Source organism: Heliangelus exortis, chromosome 31, assembly GCF_036169615.1.
Source record: "Heliangelus exortis chromosome 31, bHelExo1.hap1, whole genome shotgun sequence".
Taxonomy (NCBI): domain Eukaryota; kingdom Metazoa; phylum Chordata; class Aves; order Apodiformes; family Trochilidae; genus Heliangelus; species Heliangelus exortis.
This window is the reverse complement of record NC_092452.1, coordinates 712893-729365: the sequence shown is the minus strand read 5'-3', so window position 1 is coordinate 729365 and position 16473 is coordinate 712893. Positions and strand designations below refer to the sequence as shown.

Genomic DNA, 16473 nt, shown 5'->3' with positions numbered 1-16473 from the left:
ACCAGCGTGAGGAGTGGGGAGCAGGGAAGGAGCAGGTGTAGGGCTGGCAGGGGTTCTCCCAGCAGCACTGGCACCATGGTAGCAGCAAGAGGGGCTGGAGGGGCCTTCCCTGGAGGGAGGGTTCCCCTGCACCCCAGCTGCAGACCCTGGGCTGAGGTGCCATTTGCCCCGGACAGGGTGGGGCTGGGAGCTGGCACAGCCAGGCATGATGCTGCCCAGGGCTGATGTGGGGTTTGTGTGGGGCTGGCATGATGGCTGAACCCCCACAGCTCCAGGACTCCTGGATCCACCCCACTCCGCATCAGCGCTGCCCTCTCTTTTCCCTTCCCTTTTTCTCCTGTTTCCCTTCATTTCTCTCCCTCTCCCTTTCTGTTGCTTATTTCTCTTTTACCTTTTATTCATTCTGTCTCCACACGTACGCAGTTCTGCAATGCTCCCCCCATCCTGTGCTTGCCCCCAGCCCTGATGATACCAAAACCCCTGCCAGCAGCTTCCCGGGGAAGGCGAGTAGATAATAATAGTAATAACAGTAACAATAATAGTAATAACAATAAAGTGATAGTGTTGGGGAGGGATCCCTGCTGAGCTGGGGAAGGGGAGGTGGGTATGAAAACACCTGGCAGACCTCTCTGTGAGGGGCTGGAGGGATGGTGAGAACACGTGTGTGCATGTGCATGCACACATGTGTTCATGGAGCAGACCAGGGTGGGGTGTTCCCCCTAAGACTCGGGGGGTGTGCCGTGGGTGGGGATATTTGCACACGCGTGTGCAAGGCAGCGGTGCTCATGTGTGCAGGGCCTGGGGGTTGCCCCCCACAGCCTGTCCTGTAAGGGTGGTCGTCCTTCTCTGCTGGAGTATCGGGGGGGAGGGGGCAGGAGCAGGGCCCCGGCTCTGCTCCCCAGCTGCAGATGGGCAGGATGGGGGTGGGCAGGACTCTCCCCCCAGGTGCTACCACATCCCCCCGGACAGGAGCAAGGACCGGGGCCATCTCGAGGTGCTGGGGTCTCCCGGCAGCCCCGGCTCTGCCCCTTCCCCGAGCACAGGGCTGGCCCGGAGCCGCCGCGGCTGCGGGCAGGAGCTGGGTGCGGGGTCCCCGGGCGCCCCCCGGAGCCGCCCCCGCTCGGTGCCCCCCCCGCGGGGGCGGCGGGCCGGGATTGGCGGGGCTCCGCCGAGGCACCGCCCGGCCCCAGCAAGTCTCCAACTTTCTTCCTGCCTCCCCTCGCCACCGCCTCCCTCCTCCGCCCGCCCTGCCGCGCTCCCTCCATCCCGGGAGCCCCGCGGAGCCCCGCGATGCTCGTCCGCCGCCTGCCCCTCCTCGGGCCCTGGCTGCTGCTGCTGCAGGTACGGGGGGACCGGGCGCGCCCCGGCCGTGCCCGCCCGCGGGCAGCAAAGTTGCTGCTGCCGCCGGCGGGGTGCGTGGTTCTTGGGGGGTGCAATTACCGGCGGGGGTTGCAGTTCCGTGAGGCAGGGTCGTGCAGTTGTTGGGAGGGTGGAACAATTCCGGGGGGTTCGTGCCGTGCCGTGGGGGGGTTGTGCAGTGGGGGACGGCGACGTGCGGCTACTGGGGAGACGTGCGGTTCGGGGCGGGGGGGAAAGGGGGGTCGTGCCATCGCGCGGGGCTCAAGCAGTCACGGAGATAGCGGGCAGCTCTGTGTGTGCGGGGTGCAATCCTGAAAGGGGGTCGTGCAATCATGGTGGGGGCCGTTTTCAGGGAGGTGAATGGGAGAGTTTTTCGGCTGGGGGGCCACCCGGCAGGGATTGCACAGCGGGGGACTCCTGCTCACCCCAAGTTGGAGATGGCTTGGGGCTGTCCCGGACTGCTCGGGGGGCGCGGGGCACCGCGTTCGGACATCGGGCAGAGTTGCGGGGCGGGGGGCTCATGAGGTGGGGGTTGCAGCGGTGGGTCCCGCCGTCAGTGCAGCCCCTATACACCCCCACGGTTGCCAGCAGCAGTCCCCCCCCATCTTTGCAGACCGCGGAAGGCGCCGTCTGGCAGGTGTGGGGGGGGCGGGGGGGGGACGACAGCGAGACGCGCGAGACGGAGACGCGCGTGAGTGTGGGGGCGGCCGCGCACGGGGGACCGGGACCCTGCGGGGGGCTCTGTGAAGGGGCCGGGACCCTGCACACCGTGGGGTCCTCTTGTCCCGCAGGAAGCTGAGGGCTCGGGTCTGCAGTGGGGGGAGGCTGCGCTGCGGAGTGCAGGGGGGGCCTGCAGCACCCCGGGCTGAGCTGGGGCCACAGAGATTCCTCCCCCCCCCCTCCCCAAGGGTGTGAGCACTAGAACCACCTGCAGAGGTGGTGCCTCATTTCTGTCCTGACTTGGTGTGGGCTCAGCTCCATCACTAGCGTGGCCTTCACCTCTGCCGAGGGGTCATCTCCTCACCAGCTCTGCCCCCCTCATCTCACCACAGTTACCCCCTCATCCAGGGCATCCAGGGCATTTACCCCAGGGCCAGGCTTGGCCTTGTTGAGCCAGATGAGGGGCTTTGCTTGGTGTCGCCCCTTTGCCTGTTTGTGGAGGATGAGGAGAGGCTGCAGATGCAGAGACACCCTCCCCACCCGCAGAGCCCTCCCTGTGATGTCCCGCGGTCCCAGATACTAAATGTTTTCCAAAGCCACTCACCCCTGCATGTCCCTTCTCTGTCACCTCCTCTTGGAGCCCAGTGTGGCTTTACCCCCTTCCTCCCCCCCCATTGGGAGCTGCTGGGTTTGAGGGGCTGCAACTGCATCTGGCACCAGTGTCTGTAGTGGTCGTGAATGGGGGAAATTGTGCTCCCCTGGCCCTGCCGGGGGGGGCAGACTCATCACCCAGCAGATCTGATTTCCTGACACTCCATTTTTACTTTCTGTGTTTCATGAATAAAATCAAACGAGTCAATTCCCTCTCGGGAATTGGATGCACATCAGGGACACCCCCCCACCCCATCTCCCCCCCCCCTGCACAACCCTACCCCCCAGGCAAAGGCTCTTGCAACTTGTCTCTCTCTGGCAAGCTCCTTTCTGTATGGGTAGAGATGGATAGATGTGTGTGTCTCTGTGTGTGGGGGTGGCTCTGTGTGACCCCCCCCTCCTCGTGTCCATCTAACGCAGAGCATCTGTCGGTGCTGGAGCTGCTTCAAGACAAATGGTTTTGTTTTGATGAAATCAGGAGCAGGGCGCTGGCCCTGTCCCCCTCCCTGCCCGCGCAGGCAGCGGCTGTTGGGGGGGTGAGGAGGGGGCTTGCAGCCAGAGGGAGCAGACCCCCATCTGGGGGTGGGGTGGCCTCGTGGGTGCAGCAGCCTCCAGCCACATGTGTGGGGCACAACCCCAGGAGGTGCTGGCAGGGGCAGAGAGCCACAGCCCCTCTGAGGTGCAGGGACAGGACCAGACAGTGTTCTGGGGGCTTCTGGAGCAGGGACGGGTGGCAGGAGGGGGCTGGGGTCTGCACAGCCATCCCCCCTCAGCAGTTGCAGTAGAAAGGAAAGAGAGCTTTCCCTTTCCCCCAGCCCTCTGCTGGGAAGAAATTTTCCTGGCCCCTTTTGGGGGACAGGAGGCAGCCTGATGGGTGGGGGGACCCCATCAGCTCTCCCCATCCCCAGTTGCTGCAAATGAACCTGAGCTCCCCGGTGCCACATCCTGCTGGGGCCAAGGTTGTGTGGGAGTGATGTGGGTACCTCCCCTGGGGGTGGTGGGTACAGTGTGTGTGTCAGGGTGTTCCTGCTGCAGAGACACGGGGTGGACCCCTGCCACGCCGTGTGTTTTCTGATCCCTGCTGGGTGTGTGTTTGTGCTGGTGCGGGTGTGCCTCTCCCTGCTGGGATGGACAAGCTCTCCAGGTCCAGCAGGTGCCCGTCTCCGCCGTGTTTGTGCAGATCAGCTCCCCTGGACCCCCACCCTTCATGGCTGCTGCTGCCTGGGAATCATCTTCTCCTTCCCTGACCCTGGGTGTGGGATGGCAGCACTTGGGCAGGTGGAGGGGATGCTGCCCAGTGCTACCCGCAGGTGATCTCCCTGCCTCAGCCTTCCTCAGGCTTGCTGGTTTATGTTTATACATTAGATTTTTTTTCTGTGCATTGAGCATTCAATCTTGGGGGGGGGGACTCAAAGTAGGGCTGTCTTGGCTTCCTGCTGATCTGGGTCCTGTCCAGCACTGGTGCCCCCAGAAGCAATGGGAGAGGTCCCTGGCTGGGGCAGGTTGGCTGCAGCTCCTGGGCACTTCCTGCAGCCGTCCTTGGGCTGGGAGGGTCGGCTGTAATTCTGCAGAGAGGAAGGGCAGCTCCTGGCCAGCAACCTCCTGGCTTTACCTCTTGGCAGATGCCAGCCTCATGGTCCCTGATGCCAGGGTGACAGCATGTTCCACACCAGTGGTGGAGGGAACTGCCTGCCCCTGGCCCAAGAGCTGGCAGGAGCAACCAGGTGCAGCTGGGCAGCCTGGAAGGGAAGAAGGATGTGGTGGCTCAGCACAGGAATTGGGATGGAGCTGGGATACTGGGTGTCTTTCCTCACCCCTGTTCCAGCCCTATTGCCTGCCTGTGCCATTGCAGGAACGTGCCTCGGTTTCCCTCTTTCCTGGCAGGCAGGGACATGAGATAGCAAGTGTATTTGAAGCACCTGGAGTGTTGCTGGCACATTTTCCTTCCTGGATTAACCCTTCCCAGGAAAATCCTGCCTTGCAGTGCTGTTGGCCATGCCAGCAGGAAGTTGGTGGCGTGGGGTGTCAGCCTCTGGGAAATTCACCCTGTGTTACTCACTTTCACTTGCTGTCACCCAAGAGCTGTCACACGTTTGCTGGGTTGTTGGCTGACAGATGGCTTTGCTCTTAAGCAGATGCTGCCAGCCCTTTTGGTGCAAGGACACCCCTATTCATCCCACCTGTGAGTTCCCATTTATGGGGAGAAATAAACTATTTTATGTCTCAGAGATGCATACGCCATTTGGGGCCAGGGGAAGGTAAAACGGTGTTTGGGTGGTGGTACAGCCCTGCAAGCCTCTTTCTGGGGAGGGTGCAGAGCTGCAGGGCCCAGCCCTTGGAGGATGGTGCCCAGACAGAGCCTGCTGGGGCCCAGGGAGCAGGTCCATGTGTGTCCCCTCTCCCAGTTCCTGCAGATCTGAGCTGACCGCTGTTGCGGCTGGTGCTGTGTGCTCAGCATGGCTGAGCTAATCTATCGCCAAACAAACACACACTGTTATTCTGAAAGAAGGTTTCCAAGCGACTCATTTCCCTTTTTTTAATAACTCTTCCCTGTGGAGCCCTTTGCACCCTGAGCTGGGAGATTCAATAAGGCTGGAGCCTGGAGCGTGGCGCAGCTCAGCCTTCCACTGAGTGGGGGGAGCAGCAGCTGGGGAGGGGGAAACCCATGGGTGCCCCCTGGCCAGACCCACTCCTGCTCTCCCATGTGTTGTTCTGTCTGAAATACAGGGCCTGCCTTATTGCTTTCCCCTCCTCTTGTTTTAATTGCCAGTTTTCTGCTGGGGGCTGGGAGAGGGTGGCCAGAGCTGGGACGATGAGGCAGCCAGAAAAGCTTTCCCCCCCCCCACCTCCGTGACAGCAGCTCTGAGCTGGGCAACCATCAGCCCCACTGCTAATCACACCCGTGCCAATTAACACTCTCAGATTAATGACTTTTGCTCCCCTCTCCTGCATCCACAGCTCCTCCTTCAGAGGAGTCAAAGTCCCAGCAGCCGATGGTCCAACAGTGAGACCCCGGCAGCTGAAAGCTTCACCGTCCCCCCCCTCGCCTGCCCTGGCCAAGCTCCAGCATCTCTGAAGAGCTGCCTGGCTCAGCCTTCGCGCTCGGGCGCTGAAGGTAAATGGCCCAGGAAAGATGAAGCTTCCTCTCCAGCCGCTTGGATTGCTACTAAAGAAATAATCACGTCCCTGTGCCCGTGTTCCCCCCTCCCTGCCTTTTTTCCTGATCGCTGTTGCAAAAGGAAAGTCATTGTGGAAATGAGCGCCCAGCCTGCAAAAATGATCAGCTGCAAAGAGCCTGCAGGGCCCTGTGCTCACCATGGGATTAATTTTCCCCACCCCAAACAAATCCCCATCAGACCCTGTTGCATGGCCAGGGGTTGACTGCTGTAGACCCGGGGCATGGCAGGTTGCTCAGCCCACAGCACAGACCCCACCTGACCCACGGCAGCTGAGCTGTCCTCAGTGGGTGTCACAGTGGGCAAAACCCCTCTGATTCCTCCTCCTGGCCCTCCAGTACCGAGCAGTGGAGCCTCTGTTCCGCACACAAAGCAGCGATGAATCTGGCCCTGGGGGTTGTGAGGGGCTCCCCGAGGATGCTGGGCTGCAGGGACCTGTTGTCTCCTGTACCTGGTGGCTGTCGGTGTCCAGCTGAGGTGGGATACGTCCCTTGTGACCCTGGGACCACAGCCTGAGAGGATCCGTGGCCCTAGCAATGCCCTTCAGGGTCTCCCGTGCTCTTTGGTCTTTCAGAGGGTTTTAATCAGCCTCTGCTGCTAGAGGGGATGCGGGCTACACCCCTGTCCCTGCTGCTGCTCCTCCCTTCCTCCTCCTCCTCCTCCAGGGGTGAATAAGTCCCGGATAGCCCTGGGAATGTGCCGAGGGCAGATGGGGGCAGTGGGGTGCACTGCTGGGGGAGGACATGGGGATGGGGTCCCCACTAAGAGGACAGTCCTGTGTTTTCCCCTCTTTGTGGTGACCTTCGTACCAGCCCCAGTCTCATCGGGGGTGGGGGGGAGGGGGTGGGTGGCGCAGGGAGGAAAGGGGGGGGGGGGTCTGGAAATGCAATTTATGATCCTGCCTGATACGATCTTATAAAATTTCCCGGGCACACTCGAAATTACATTTCCATAGCTCAGGAGAAGCGATCTCCTCGCACGCCGATACCTGCCACTTTTATGGCTACATTTATTGCAATAATAAAGTGAAATGGTGAGGTGAGGGGGTGGGGACGGGCTGGGGGGGAGGAGAGGCAGCTGGGCAGAAGGTAGGGGCTGTGTCCCTGAGGGCCTGTGGTCCCTCTGGTTTGGAGTGGGGCTTGGGGGGAAGCTGCTAACTCACTTCAACCACTGGAAAGACCTCGCCAGCTGAAGAGCTCTCTGGAGGGGGTGCAGTGAGCCCTGCTGGCCTGCTCCAGTGTAGGGAAACTGAGGCAGAGCTGCAAGGGCTGAAGAAGGGATGCACGGGCATCCTGGTTGGGCATCCCTGGGTGCTGGGGATGCAGAAGTGACCTAAGATGAGCTCTGTCTCCTCTTCCCCACACGCTGTCCGTGTGAGCTGCCGATGTCTGCTCACTCCTCAGGGCAGGAGGGGGGCTCAGCCGTGGGATTCACAGCCCTGACACCCCACAGGACAGGAGGGTGGCTTGTGGCAGGTGCTGGCAGGGGGGCAGCCCCTCTTCCCAGTGAATCCCGGTCCCTTCTGCCCCATCCCTATGCGGTGTTGTGTCCTCCGGGCCGAGCCAAGCCGGGTGTTCCAGGGAGGCTGGGCTCTGGCTGGCTCCGAGGCATTCTGCACCACACTGCCTGGGCGAGCAGGATTCAATTTCTTGGGAACCCATCACCCCTTGCGTCCCCATCCCTCCACCGCCCCCGTGCCCCCTCGCCGCCGGCTCTGCACACCCCACTCCCCCTTCCCGCTCCGTTTATCTCCTCATTTTCTCACTCATTCTCTTTTCTTTCTTGAGTCCAATGAGTCACACAAGCCCTGAATCCTTTGCCTGGTGCTGTCTCCTCCCTTCTATTATATTTTTTCCTTTGCTCTTAACAGCACTTTTCTTTTGCACCCGTGGGGGGAGAGACTGGAGACGTACATTTTTTTTCCCTGCTTCCCCCCCTAGCCACCTGCCAGTTCCTGTCTCACCATGAAACCCTTAAAAGTAATAAATAAATAAAACAATGGCTGAGAAAAGAAAAGGCAGGAAACGAGTGACAGGGAAAAGGAACCAAAACGAAAAGAAAGAAGAAGCAGGAAAAAAAGTCCTACTCGGGCTATGAAATATTTATTAGCCAGCGCGTGCCGAGCGCGTTAATAAAGCTGAAGCATTTGCATATTTTTTTTGTCTGTGAGGAGTGAGGTGTCTGTTTAGGGGTGAAGGCAAATGCCTCTATAGGAAGCTTCCTCCCGGCCCTGCACAGGTTGTGCTCCTGCATGAGGTGACACCGGTGCTCGTGCCAGAGTCACTTCGGGCACTCTGGGCGTGTCACCGGGACCAGGACCCCAGCACGGGTCCTGTGGTACCAGGAGCCTGCACTGTAATGACCCAGTGGGCTGACTTTGATGGGCTCTGCATCCCCCGAGGATGTGCTGGTGCTGCCCCACCCACCCCACCTCTCGGTGCTGGTGGTCCTGCAGCCGCCTGTCCTTGTGCTGTGTTTGCTGCTGGAGGTTGAGGTGGGGGCACAGAAAAGACAGAAAAAAAGACCGAGGAGGCCTTTGGGTCATCACACAGCTCGCTTCCAGGGCAATATTTGTCTGGGCATCACCATGGCTGTGTGTGGCAGCATGGCCGTGCATGAGTGCATCCTGACTTGTCCTTGTCTGTCGCCTGCTTGATCCCCTCGGTGCCTGGGACTGCGTCGGGTTAAGCGTCCCCTGGAGCACGACGCCCCTTTGCCCCACCACATCCATGTGGTCCCATTGTGTGGGGCAACTGCAGCTTGGGGGGGGTCCTGGCAGGGAGCAGAGTGTGACAACATGAGTGACAACAACAAGGAGCTGCGATGTGTGGAGAGGATGGACCAGGCGTGGGCAGTGTGGGCTGAGATGCTGGGGGGCAGTGTGGGGTGAGATGCTGGGGGCGGTGTGGGGTGAGATGCTGGGGGGCAGTGTGGGGTGAGATGCTGGGGGCAGTGTGGGGTGAGATGCTGTGGGGCAGTGTGGGGTGAGATGCTGTGGGGCAGTGTGGGGTGAGATGCTGGGGGCAGTGTGGGGTGAGATGCTGTGAGGCAGTGTGGGGTGAGATGCTGGGGGGCAGTGTGGGGTGAGATGCTGTGGGGCAGTGTGGGGTGAGATGCTGTGAGGCAGTGTGGGGTGAGATGCTGGGGGGCAGTGTGGGGTGAGATGCTGGGGGGCAGTGTGGGGTGAGATGCTGGGGGGCAGTGTGGGGTGAGATGCTGGGGGCAGTGTGGGGTGAGATGCTGTGAGGCAGTGTGGGGTGAGATGCTGGGGGCGGTGTGGGGTGAGATGCTGGGGGGCAGTGTGGGCTGAGATGCTGTGGGGCAGTGTGGGGTGAGATGCTGGGGGCAGTGTGGGGTGAGATGCTGTGGGGCAGTGTGGGGTGAGATGCTGGGGGCAGTGTGGGGTGAGATGCTGTGGGGCAGTGTGGGCTGAGATGCTGGGGGCGGTGTGGGGTGAGATGCTGTGGGGCAGTGTGGGCTGAGATGCTGTGGGGCAGTGTGGGGTGAGATGCTGGGGGTGGTGTGGGGTGAGATGCTGGGGGGCAGTGTGGGGTGAGATGCTGTGGGGCAGTGTGGGGTGAGATGCTGGGGGCGGTGTGGGGTGAGATGCTGTGGGGCAGTGTGGGCTGAGATGCTGTGGGGCAGTGTGGGGTGAGATGCTGGGGGTGGTGTGGGGTGAGATGCTGGGGGGCAGTGTGGGGTGAGATGCTGTGGGGCAGTGTCCTGTGCATGGCAGGGCTGGTGCCAGCAAGGGTGATGGGGGGGGGGGCACCGAGCAGAGACAGATCTCTCCCCCCAGGCACCCCGGCCCTGGAGCTGCTGGTCAGGATTAACTTTCAGGTGTCTTTGTGCTGGCAGTCAGTGGAACAGCCAACAGGTTTCTCCTCTTGTCCTTGTGAGGCTGAGGTGGGGGCTCTGTCCTTTCTCTCTCCTGAGACTGTCCTGCACCCCATTCCTGTAGCAACTGTATGCCTGTATGCACACCGGTGTGCTCACAGGGGTGTGCAGGACACCTGAAGGCACTCGTGCACACTCGGCTGTACTCAGAGCAGCCCGGGTGTACCCGAACACCCGCAGGCATTTGTTGTGCTCGCTGACACGTTTGCTGCAGGTGGATCTGGGTCGGGCGCTCGGGGTTCTGGGTGCCCAGCTGCGGGTGTGAGCTCTTGCACACTCGGAGCTCGCTGCGTGTTCTTGCCCACGCGCGGTGTGTTCCACGCCTCGGCACCATCGGGGTCCCTCCTGGCAGCCCGGCCCCGCTGCACCGCCTCACCCTGCCACCGCATTAGCACCCGCGCGGCGCCAGCGAGATAAATGGGAGCTGTCACAGGCACCTTGTTTGCTGCTAACCTTTGGAAATGCCACACCGCCCCGGGCTGTGCTGCTCCGGGGGGGGGGAGCGGGCCTGTGGGGATTGTTGCTTACCACCTCCAATTAATCTCCATGCACTAACGAAGGCAGAGGGTGACAGGGAAGAGACCGGCTTGACCCTGTGCTCCCGGGGAGAGCTGGAGACCCCAATCTGCAGACTGACACCTGCTCGGACGCTGACCCCCACCAAAGCGGGGGGACGGTCTGGCTGTAGGGACAGGGCCTTCAGTGGAGGCTGTCACCGATGCTCTGCTCCTGGCATAAGCAGTGATTGGTTTGCTTTCAGACGGTCCCTTTAATCATAGCCGTGTTCTTAGGGTGCCAGGAGCTCATCAGAGCCCACACTGGGGCAGCCACTCCTGTGCTGATCTGCTCCCCTCCGCCAAGGTGACCGCAGGTCTCAGGGGAGCAGCTGACGGTGCTTGGCCCTGCCAGCAAATGGGATGTGAGTGGCCATCACTGCTGGCCCTGACAAGCCAAATTGATGCAGGCACTGAGAGCCTTCCCAGTCCCTCCACAGCCACCCCCAGCCCTTCCTGCATCCTTGCCTGGCTGCTTGTGCACACGTGGAGTGACATACAGGTGCATGCAGATCCGTGGCAGCCCTGCACAGCCCCCCACACATAAAGAAAAGTGCACAAGGGGTTTAAGAGCAGCAAACCCACGAATCGTTGTCTTGGGGTAATGTGCAGATGCAGCAGCACATGCATGTGTAACAGTGAAAAACAAGCGTGGCGGACAAACACACAACTGGTGCATCACAGCTGGAGCCCAGCACCCAGCAGAGCCAAGCATGGCCCTCCTCAGGCACAGGGGACAGATTCTGGTATGGCCAGAGAAGGAGGGGGCTCTGCACATACCCCTGCAGGAACAGGAGTCACCGGGACCCCCACACTTACCTTTGAAGCATGTCTGAGAGATTCACATCCACCTGTGTGCATGCTGCACCCCAACCACTGACAATCAGAAACATTAATATTTACAGCAAGGTGTGAGTGGGACCTGCCCTGAATGCTGACAGTGCTGGCAGGGTGCAGGGGGGTGACCTTGGCTCCCCCTCAGCGTTGTGGTAGAAGAGGCTTGATGTGGCCCCACTCCACCATGCCCCTTGCCCACAGGCTCTGAGACCCCCGGCTGGCCAGGGGCTGTCATCCTCCTGGAGCTGCACTGGGGGCTGTGGGTACTGAGGGGTCTACCCTGCACCCCAGCTCTGCCCAGGGCCCTGGGCTGTGCTCATGCCTCAATCAATAGCCCTGACTGCACCGGCAGTCGCTGCCCTGCTCTGCAATTCCCTTTCATCCCCCTCTTCCCCAGCAGCTCCTGGGGGGGAGGCCTAAGGGTGGGGGGGGGGCTTCCAGCCTGGCCCTGTGCCCTGAGTGAGGGGCTAGGGGCACCTATCTCCCTGCAGGGATGGGAGCCTCTTTCTCCCAGGTGTGCCCTGCCCTGTCCCACATCCCTTGGTCCTGTTGTGCCCAAGCCTGGCCTAGGGACCCTCAGCCCTCATAATGCAGGGGGCTGGTGTCAGCACTTCTTTCCCCAGTTCTTCCCCCTCCTCACTGTTTCCCACTGCATCCCCTCCCCACTGCCTTCCTGTCACTTCCCTGTCCCTCCTGCATCTCTGTCTGCATCCGTTCCCCATCACAGCCCTGTTCCCCTTGTCCCCCCATCTCCACTGCATCCCTCTCACCTCTAGCAGGGGATCATCAAAGGGGGCTGACTTGGAAAGGGAAACTGAGGCACGGGGAGGAGAGCCATGGTGACTCACGTAGCACTGCTGTGGCGAACCAGCCATCCTGGCTCTCAGCCCTGGCTGAGATGGAAAGCCAGTGCAGAGCTGAGAAGCCTCCAGAAATCTTTCCTGGGCTGGTGGGGGATTGGGCAGTGTGTGCTCGTGTACACTCATTTCCCCCATGGGCTGCAGTCTCTGCATCGTTCCCTGTCCCTTCTCCATGGGTGCAGGCAGGTTTGGGGGGCTCCCCTTCTGGCTGTGGGGCTACTGGTGCCCGTTGCCCTTCTGTCTCATGGTGAGAGAGGCCCAGATCCCCAAAGTGGGATGTGGGGGGGCTCCTGGGCTGATGAATATGTACGAGTAGGATAACGATGGCTGGGACATAGTAGGGAGTGGCGGTCCCGACGGGGCTGCTGTCATGTCCCCCCCAGAAGATGCCACTCTCCTGGCTGGAGGAGGGGTGCTGAGGGGCTGCCCTTCTCCCCCTCCCCCATTTATCTCTCCATCTGGCGGTCCTGCTGCACTCGCTCCCTCTCTCTAGCTGGTGAAGGCACCCGGCTTTGAAGCTGCGTTGAAATATAGATAAGGGCGAAGGCAGCAGCCGTGCTCAAAGAGAGATTCGGGAGGGAGCCGGGGGACGGCTAAACCGGAACCAGGGGCTGCAGGGATGCTCAGCCAAAGCTTCGAACAGCACGGCACCCGTCCCTCCTCCCCAGGTTGGGCAGAGACCCCACACATCGTCCACCCCTTCCCATAGATCTGGGGTCAGGCAGCCCAAGTCCCGGGCAGAGACCGAGCCCTGGGGCAGCGTGGCCGGTGCCGGTAGCAGCGCCCCGGATGCCTCCTCCTGCCCGTGTGGCACAGGGAAGCGGGGTGGGGGGTGATGAGGTCAGTCTGGAGCAGATTTACAGACTCAGCCCAGCACATTCAGTGTTGGAGGGATAAGGCTGTAGATCCCGGAGACAGCAGAGCCTTGCCAAGACTCCAGTTCTGCAGCTGAAGAGGAGCAGGGCAAGCACGGGTACCCGTGGCTGGGATGGTTCTCCCTGGAGTTGGTTCCATCCCTGGAGGGTGGCCTAGAAAAGACCAATCCCTGCACACAAGTCTTCCTGGCCACAGAGCAGGGGGCTTGGGGGCTCACTGCTCTCTGATGGGGGGGCATCAGCACACTGTGCTCTGAGGGGGAAGCAGTGCAGAGCCATTCTGTCAGTGCTGCAGGGTGGCTGTGGCAGAATGAGTCCCCAGCAATGGCAGGAAGGAGCCTCTGGCCCTGCCTCCAGCCCCACTGGCTCAGATTCAGCACTGAGATATGCTTCAATTTACTACAGGGGTACAGATGCCTGAGGTCCCCCCCACAGGCCTTTACTCCCTGCCTCTTTCCCAGCTCCCCTCCTCTTTGCATCCCTCTCGGGAAACAGGTCGTCCAGAGCAAAAAAATTGCCAAAGCAGCCCGAACACCTGCCAGCTCAGGGGTGACAGTGATTGACGAGGCTGGGGCTGACAGAGCAGCATCCTGTGTGCCGGGAGCAGCTGGCAGGGCAGGCAGGGGCACGCCGGGCACCAGGGTGCAGAGCCAGCAGCAGCCAGGCTGAGGGATGGGGAAGCAGGAGCCAGGCAGGGAGGGACACGGGGCACGTCAGAGATGGGGTCCCAGGGCTGGAGAGGTGCCAGCTGTCTCTGCTTACTGCTGCTGAGCTGCACAATGTCAGTTCCAGCAGCTGGGCGGGCAGAACGATGGCCATGGGGAACCTCAGGAAGAGGACACTGCAGTCCTGTCCCAGCCTCCTTGGTGCACAGGGTCCCTTTCTCAACCAGTGTAGCTGGGAGGTGGCACAGGACACTGCTGGCTGCATCTCCAGAGGATCCTGGCATACCAGTGCCCATCAGTATGTCCTTAAGTGGGTTCATGGCTGGCCTAGGTTGGAGAGACCAGGCAGGGGGTCTCCATCACAGTTCCCTGCCTCAATTTACCCCATCAGGAGAGGAGCTGTCTCACCCCACGTGGTGACAGCTCTTGCCAAGGGCTTCTGGCTCTGTGTTAGATGAGGGGGTTGTCCCCTTGCCAGTGCAGGGCCCTTGCAGCTGTTTGGTGTTTTCCTCCCAGCTGCTGCCAATCTTTTCTGCTTTTGCTGCAAATTCCCTCCCTCTCCAACATGCAGAAAGTGACCGCAGCCCCCTCCCCCCCAGGCAGAGAAAGGGGTCCCTGCTCGTTCCTTTTGTGCCCCCCTCTGCACACAATGTACCCCACTCTTCAGCTGTGTCCTCCCGGTGCAATTATCCTGGAGGGCGGAGCAGCTGCCTTGCAGCCTGGTGGGGGTCTCTGTAATTTCAGCTGCAGATCAGAGGCACTGGGTAATGCAATTAGGCTTCCCTGGCAGGCGGTGCAGGGCTCTGATGCCTCCCCCTCTCTGTACACGCTGCTGCCCCCCACCCCCCTGCATTTTTATCAGCCTTAGCTGTGGTGGGGCCAGCAATCATGAATAGTAAAGCATCCAGCTTCTTCCTGTCACAGGGACATGGGTGATGCTGGAGGAGCAGCCCTGGCTCCTGGAGTGTGTGTGTGGGACAGGTCTGAGGGGGTCAAGCAGGGCTTGGGGGGGCAGGAGGGCAGGATGCAGCCAGGCTTGGCCATGGGCACAGCTGGGAGCGATGTGGGCAGGGTGGGGGGCATGGTGCCAAAGGGGGGGAGGCATGGGGTGTGGGAGGGGTTTGTGGGGACAGGCAGGAGGATGAGCAAGGAGGTGACAGGCACAGCTTGTGCAGTCTTTGTCCTCTTTCCCCCAGACGCTGTGTGCTGGGGGCCACATTGCCAAGACCCTGGGGTACCTGCAGCTGGGCACCTCTGGTCTCCTCAAGGATGTCCCCTATGGCACGCTGAAGCCCCCAATGTTTGACCTCGGGCGGCTGATTCCAGCTGAGCCCCCCCGGGGGGTTGGGACACCCTCGGGTGCCGCGCAGAACCCCTGGGACTGGCAGAAGAACCAGACAGCTGGGGAGCTGCTGAACCCCCGTGCCCGGCGCAAGCCCTCGCTCAAGTCTGCCCGCACCAAGAAGATTTTTGGCTGGGGTGACTTCTACTTCAACATCAAGACACTCAAGTTCAGCCTGCTGGTGACGGGGAAGATAGTCGACCACATCAACGGGACCTTCAGCGTCTACTTCCGCCACAATTCCTCCAGCCTGGGCAACGTCTCGGTCAGCATCGTGCCCCCCTCCAAGGCAGTGGGCTTTGAGATGGTGGTGCCAGCCCCCCCGCCGCTCCCTTACCCTCCCCCCCAGCAGAGCACCCTGCCCGAGGGGCGCCCAGCCAAGGCCCTCAATTGCCACGTGGAGTATGAGAAGACCAACCGGGCACGGAAGAACAAACCGTGCCTCTACGACCCCTCCAAGGTGTGCTTCACCGAGCACACGCAGAGCCACGCCGCCTGGCTCTGTGCCAAGCCCTTCAAGGTCATCTGCATCTTCATCTCCTTCCTCAGCATCGACTACAAGCTGGTCCAGAAGGTCTGCCCTGACTACAACTTCCAGCACGACAACCCCTACTTCGGCTGATGGCTGCGGGAAGGGGCGGTGAACACCGGAGCTGGAGGCAGATGGTGGACAGGGGCTCCTGCACCCCGTGCCAGCTGCACGGTGCCCACCCCCCCCACATCACCCCCACGCCAGCTCCCTCTTCATTGCCACAGCATCTCCGTAGGGCACAGGGGTGAGAACAGGGCTAGCCCACCCGGGGCACTGCCAGCACAGGGGGGCCCAGCCCCACTGCCAGCTGTACTCCCATTACTGCATTTAGATGGGGGTGCAGGTGAAGGGCCCAGTCCCCATGCCCCCTCCCCAATCATCCCAGGAGCGAGGCTGGGGTCCCTGGGAGTGTGTGGGTGAGTGTAGGGGTACAGCCTCACATACAGTTATAGCAAGGGGGTAGCTGGGGAGAGGTCAGACTCACCTCATGCCTCCCAGAGCTGGGGGGAGGAAGGGTTTTTGTTTTTCTGCAGTCACGGAAGATGTGGATGTGTGCGTGTGTGGACACGTGCATGCGTGCCAGTCTGTGCAAGGGCATCTGTCCAGGTATTTTTGAGGTTTTTTTTTTTTCCCCTCTCCCTGGGCTGCAGCACCACTGAAACATCTAAACCAAGCCCCTGGTGCCCCATAGAGACCCCAACCCCCCCGGGGAGGACCCTTCCCAGATTCACTGCCCCTCACTCCGATTTGCAGCCCCCCCAGCTGCCTGCCACCCACCACCATCCCGTGAAGAAGTGCCACGCCAGGGGCCTCTGGAGCCGGCAGGGCTCTTGTTGGTGGCGTCCGTCACCCTGGCCGTGGGCAGGGGCTTCTTCATATTTTTTTAAAGAAAATGGAAAATGGAAAAAAAAAAAAAAAAGTGGAAAATAAATAAAAAAACATTGGGGGAAAAAATGGAAAAGCGGTGGATTTTGCTGATGCCATACTCGCCACGGTGGGGGCCCCCGGCCTCCCGCTTCCCCCCGGGATGGAGGGGAGCACGGGGGGGACGAGGCGGGGGGTGTG

General features: G+C 61.1%; 1 protein-coding gene across 1 annotated transcript; it reads left to right on the top strand.

The window, feature by feature from the left end:
* The first annotated feature begins 1077 nt into the window (after positions 1 to 1077).
* NXPH4 (neurexophilin 4) lies at positions 1078 to 16369 on the top strand. The gene is made up of 2 exons (XM_071729563.1): positions 1078 to 1341; positions 14731 to 16369. Exons 1-2 carry the CDS (start codon positions 1291 to 1293, stop codon positions 15496 to 15498), a joined length of 819 nt encoding a protein of 272 aa, XP_071585664.1. The 5' UTR covers positions 1078 to 1290; the 3' UTR covers positions 15499 to 16369.
* The last annotated feature ends 104 nt before the right edge of the window (positions 16370 to 16473 follow it).

Bases quoted from the DNA above. Each gene is read 5' to 3' on its own strand.
- NXPH4 (XM_071729563.1), top strand. From the start codon at position 1,291: ATGCTCGTCCGCCGCCTGCCCCTCCTCGGGCCCTGGCTGCTGCTGCTG. The intron at 1,342-14,730 runs GTACGGGGGGAC...TCTTTCCCCCAG, and splicing joins CCTGGCTGCTGCTGCTGCAG to ACGCTGTGTGCTGGGGGCCA.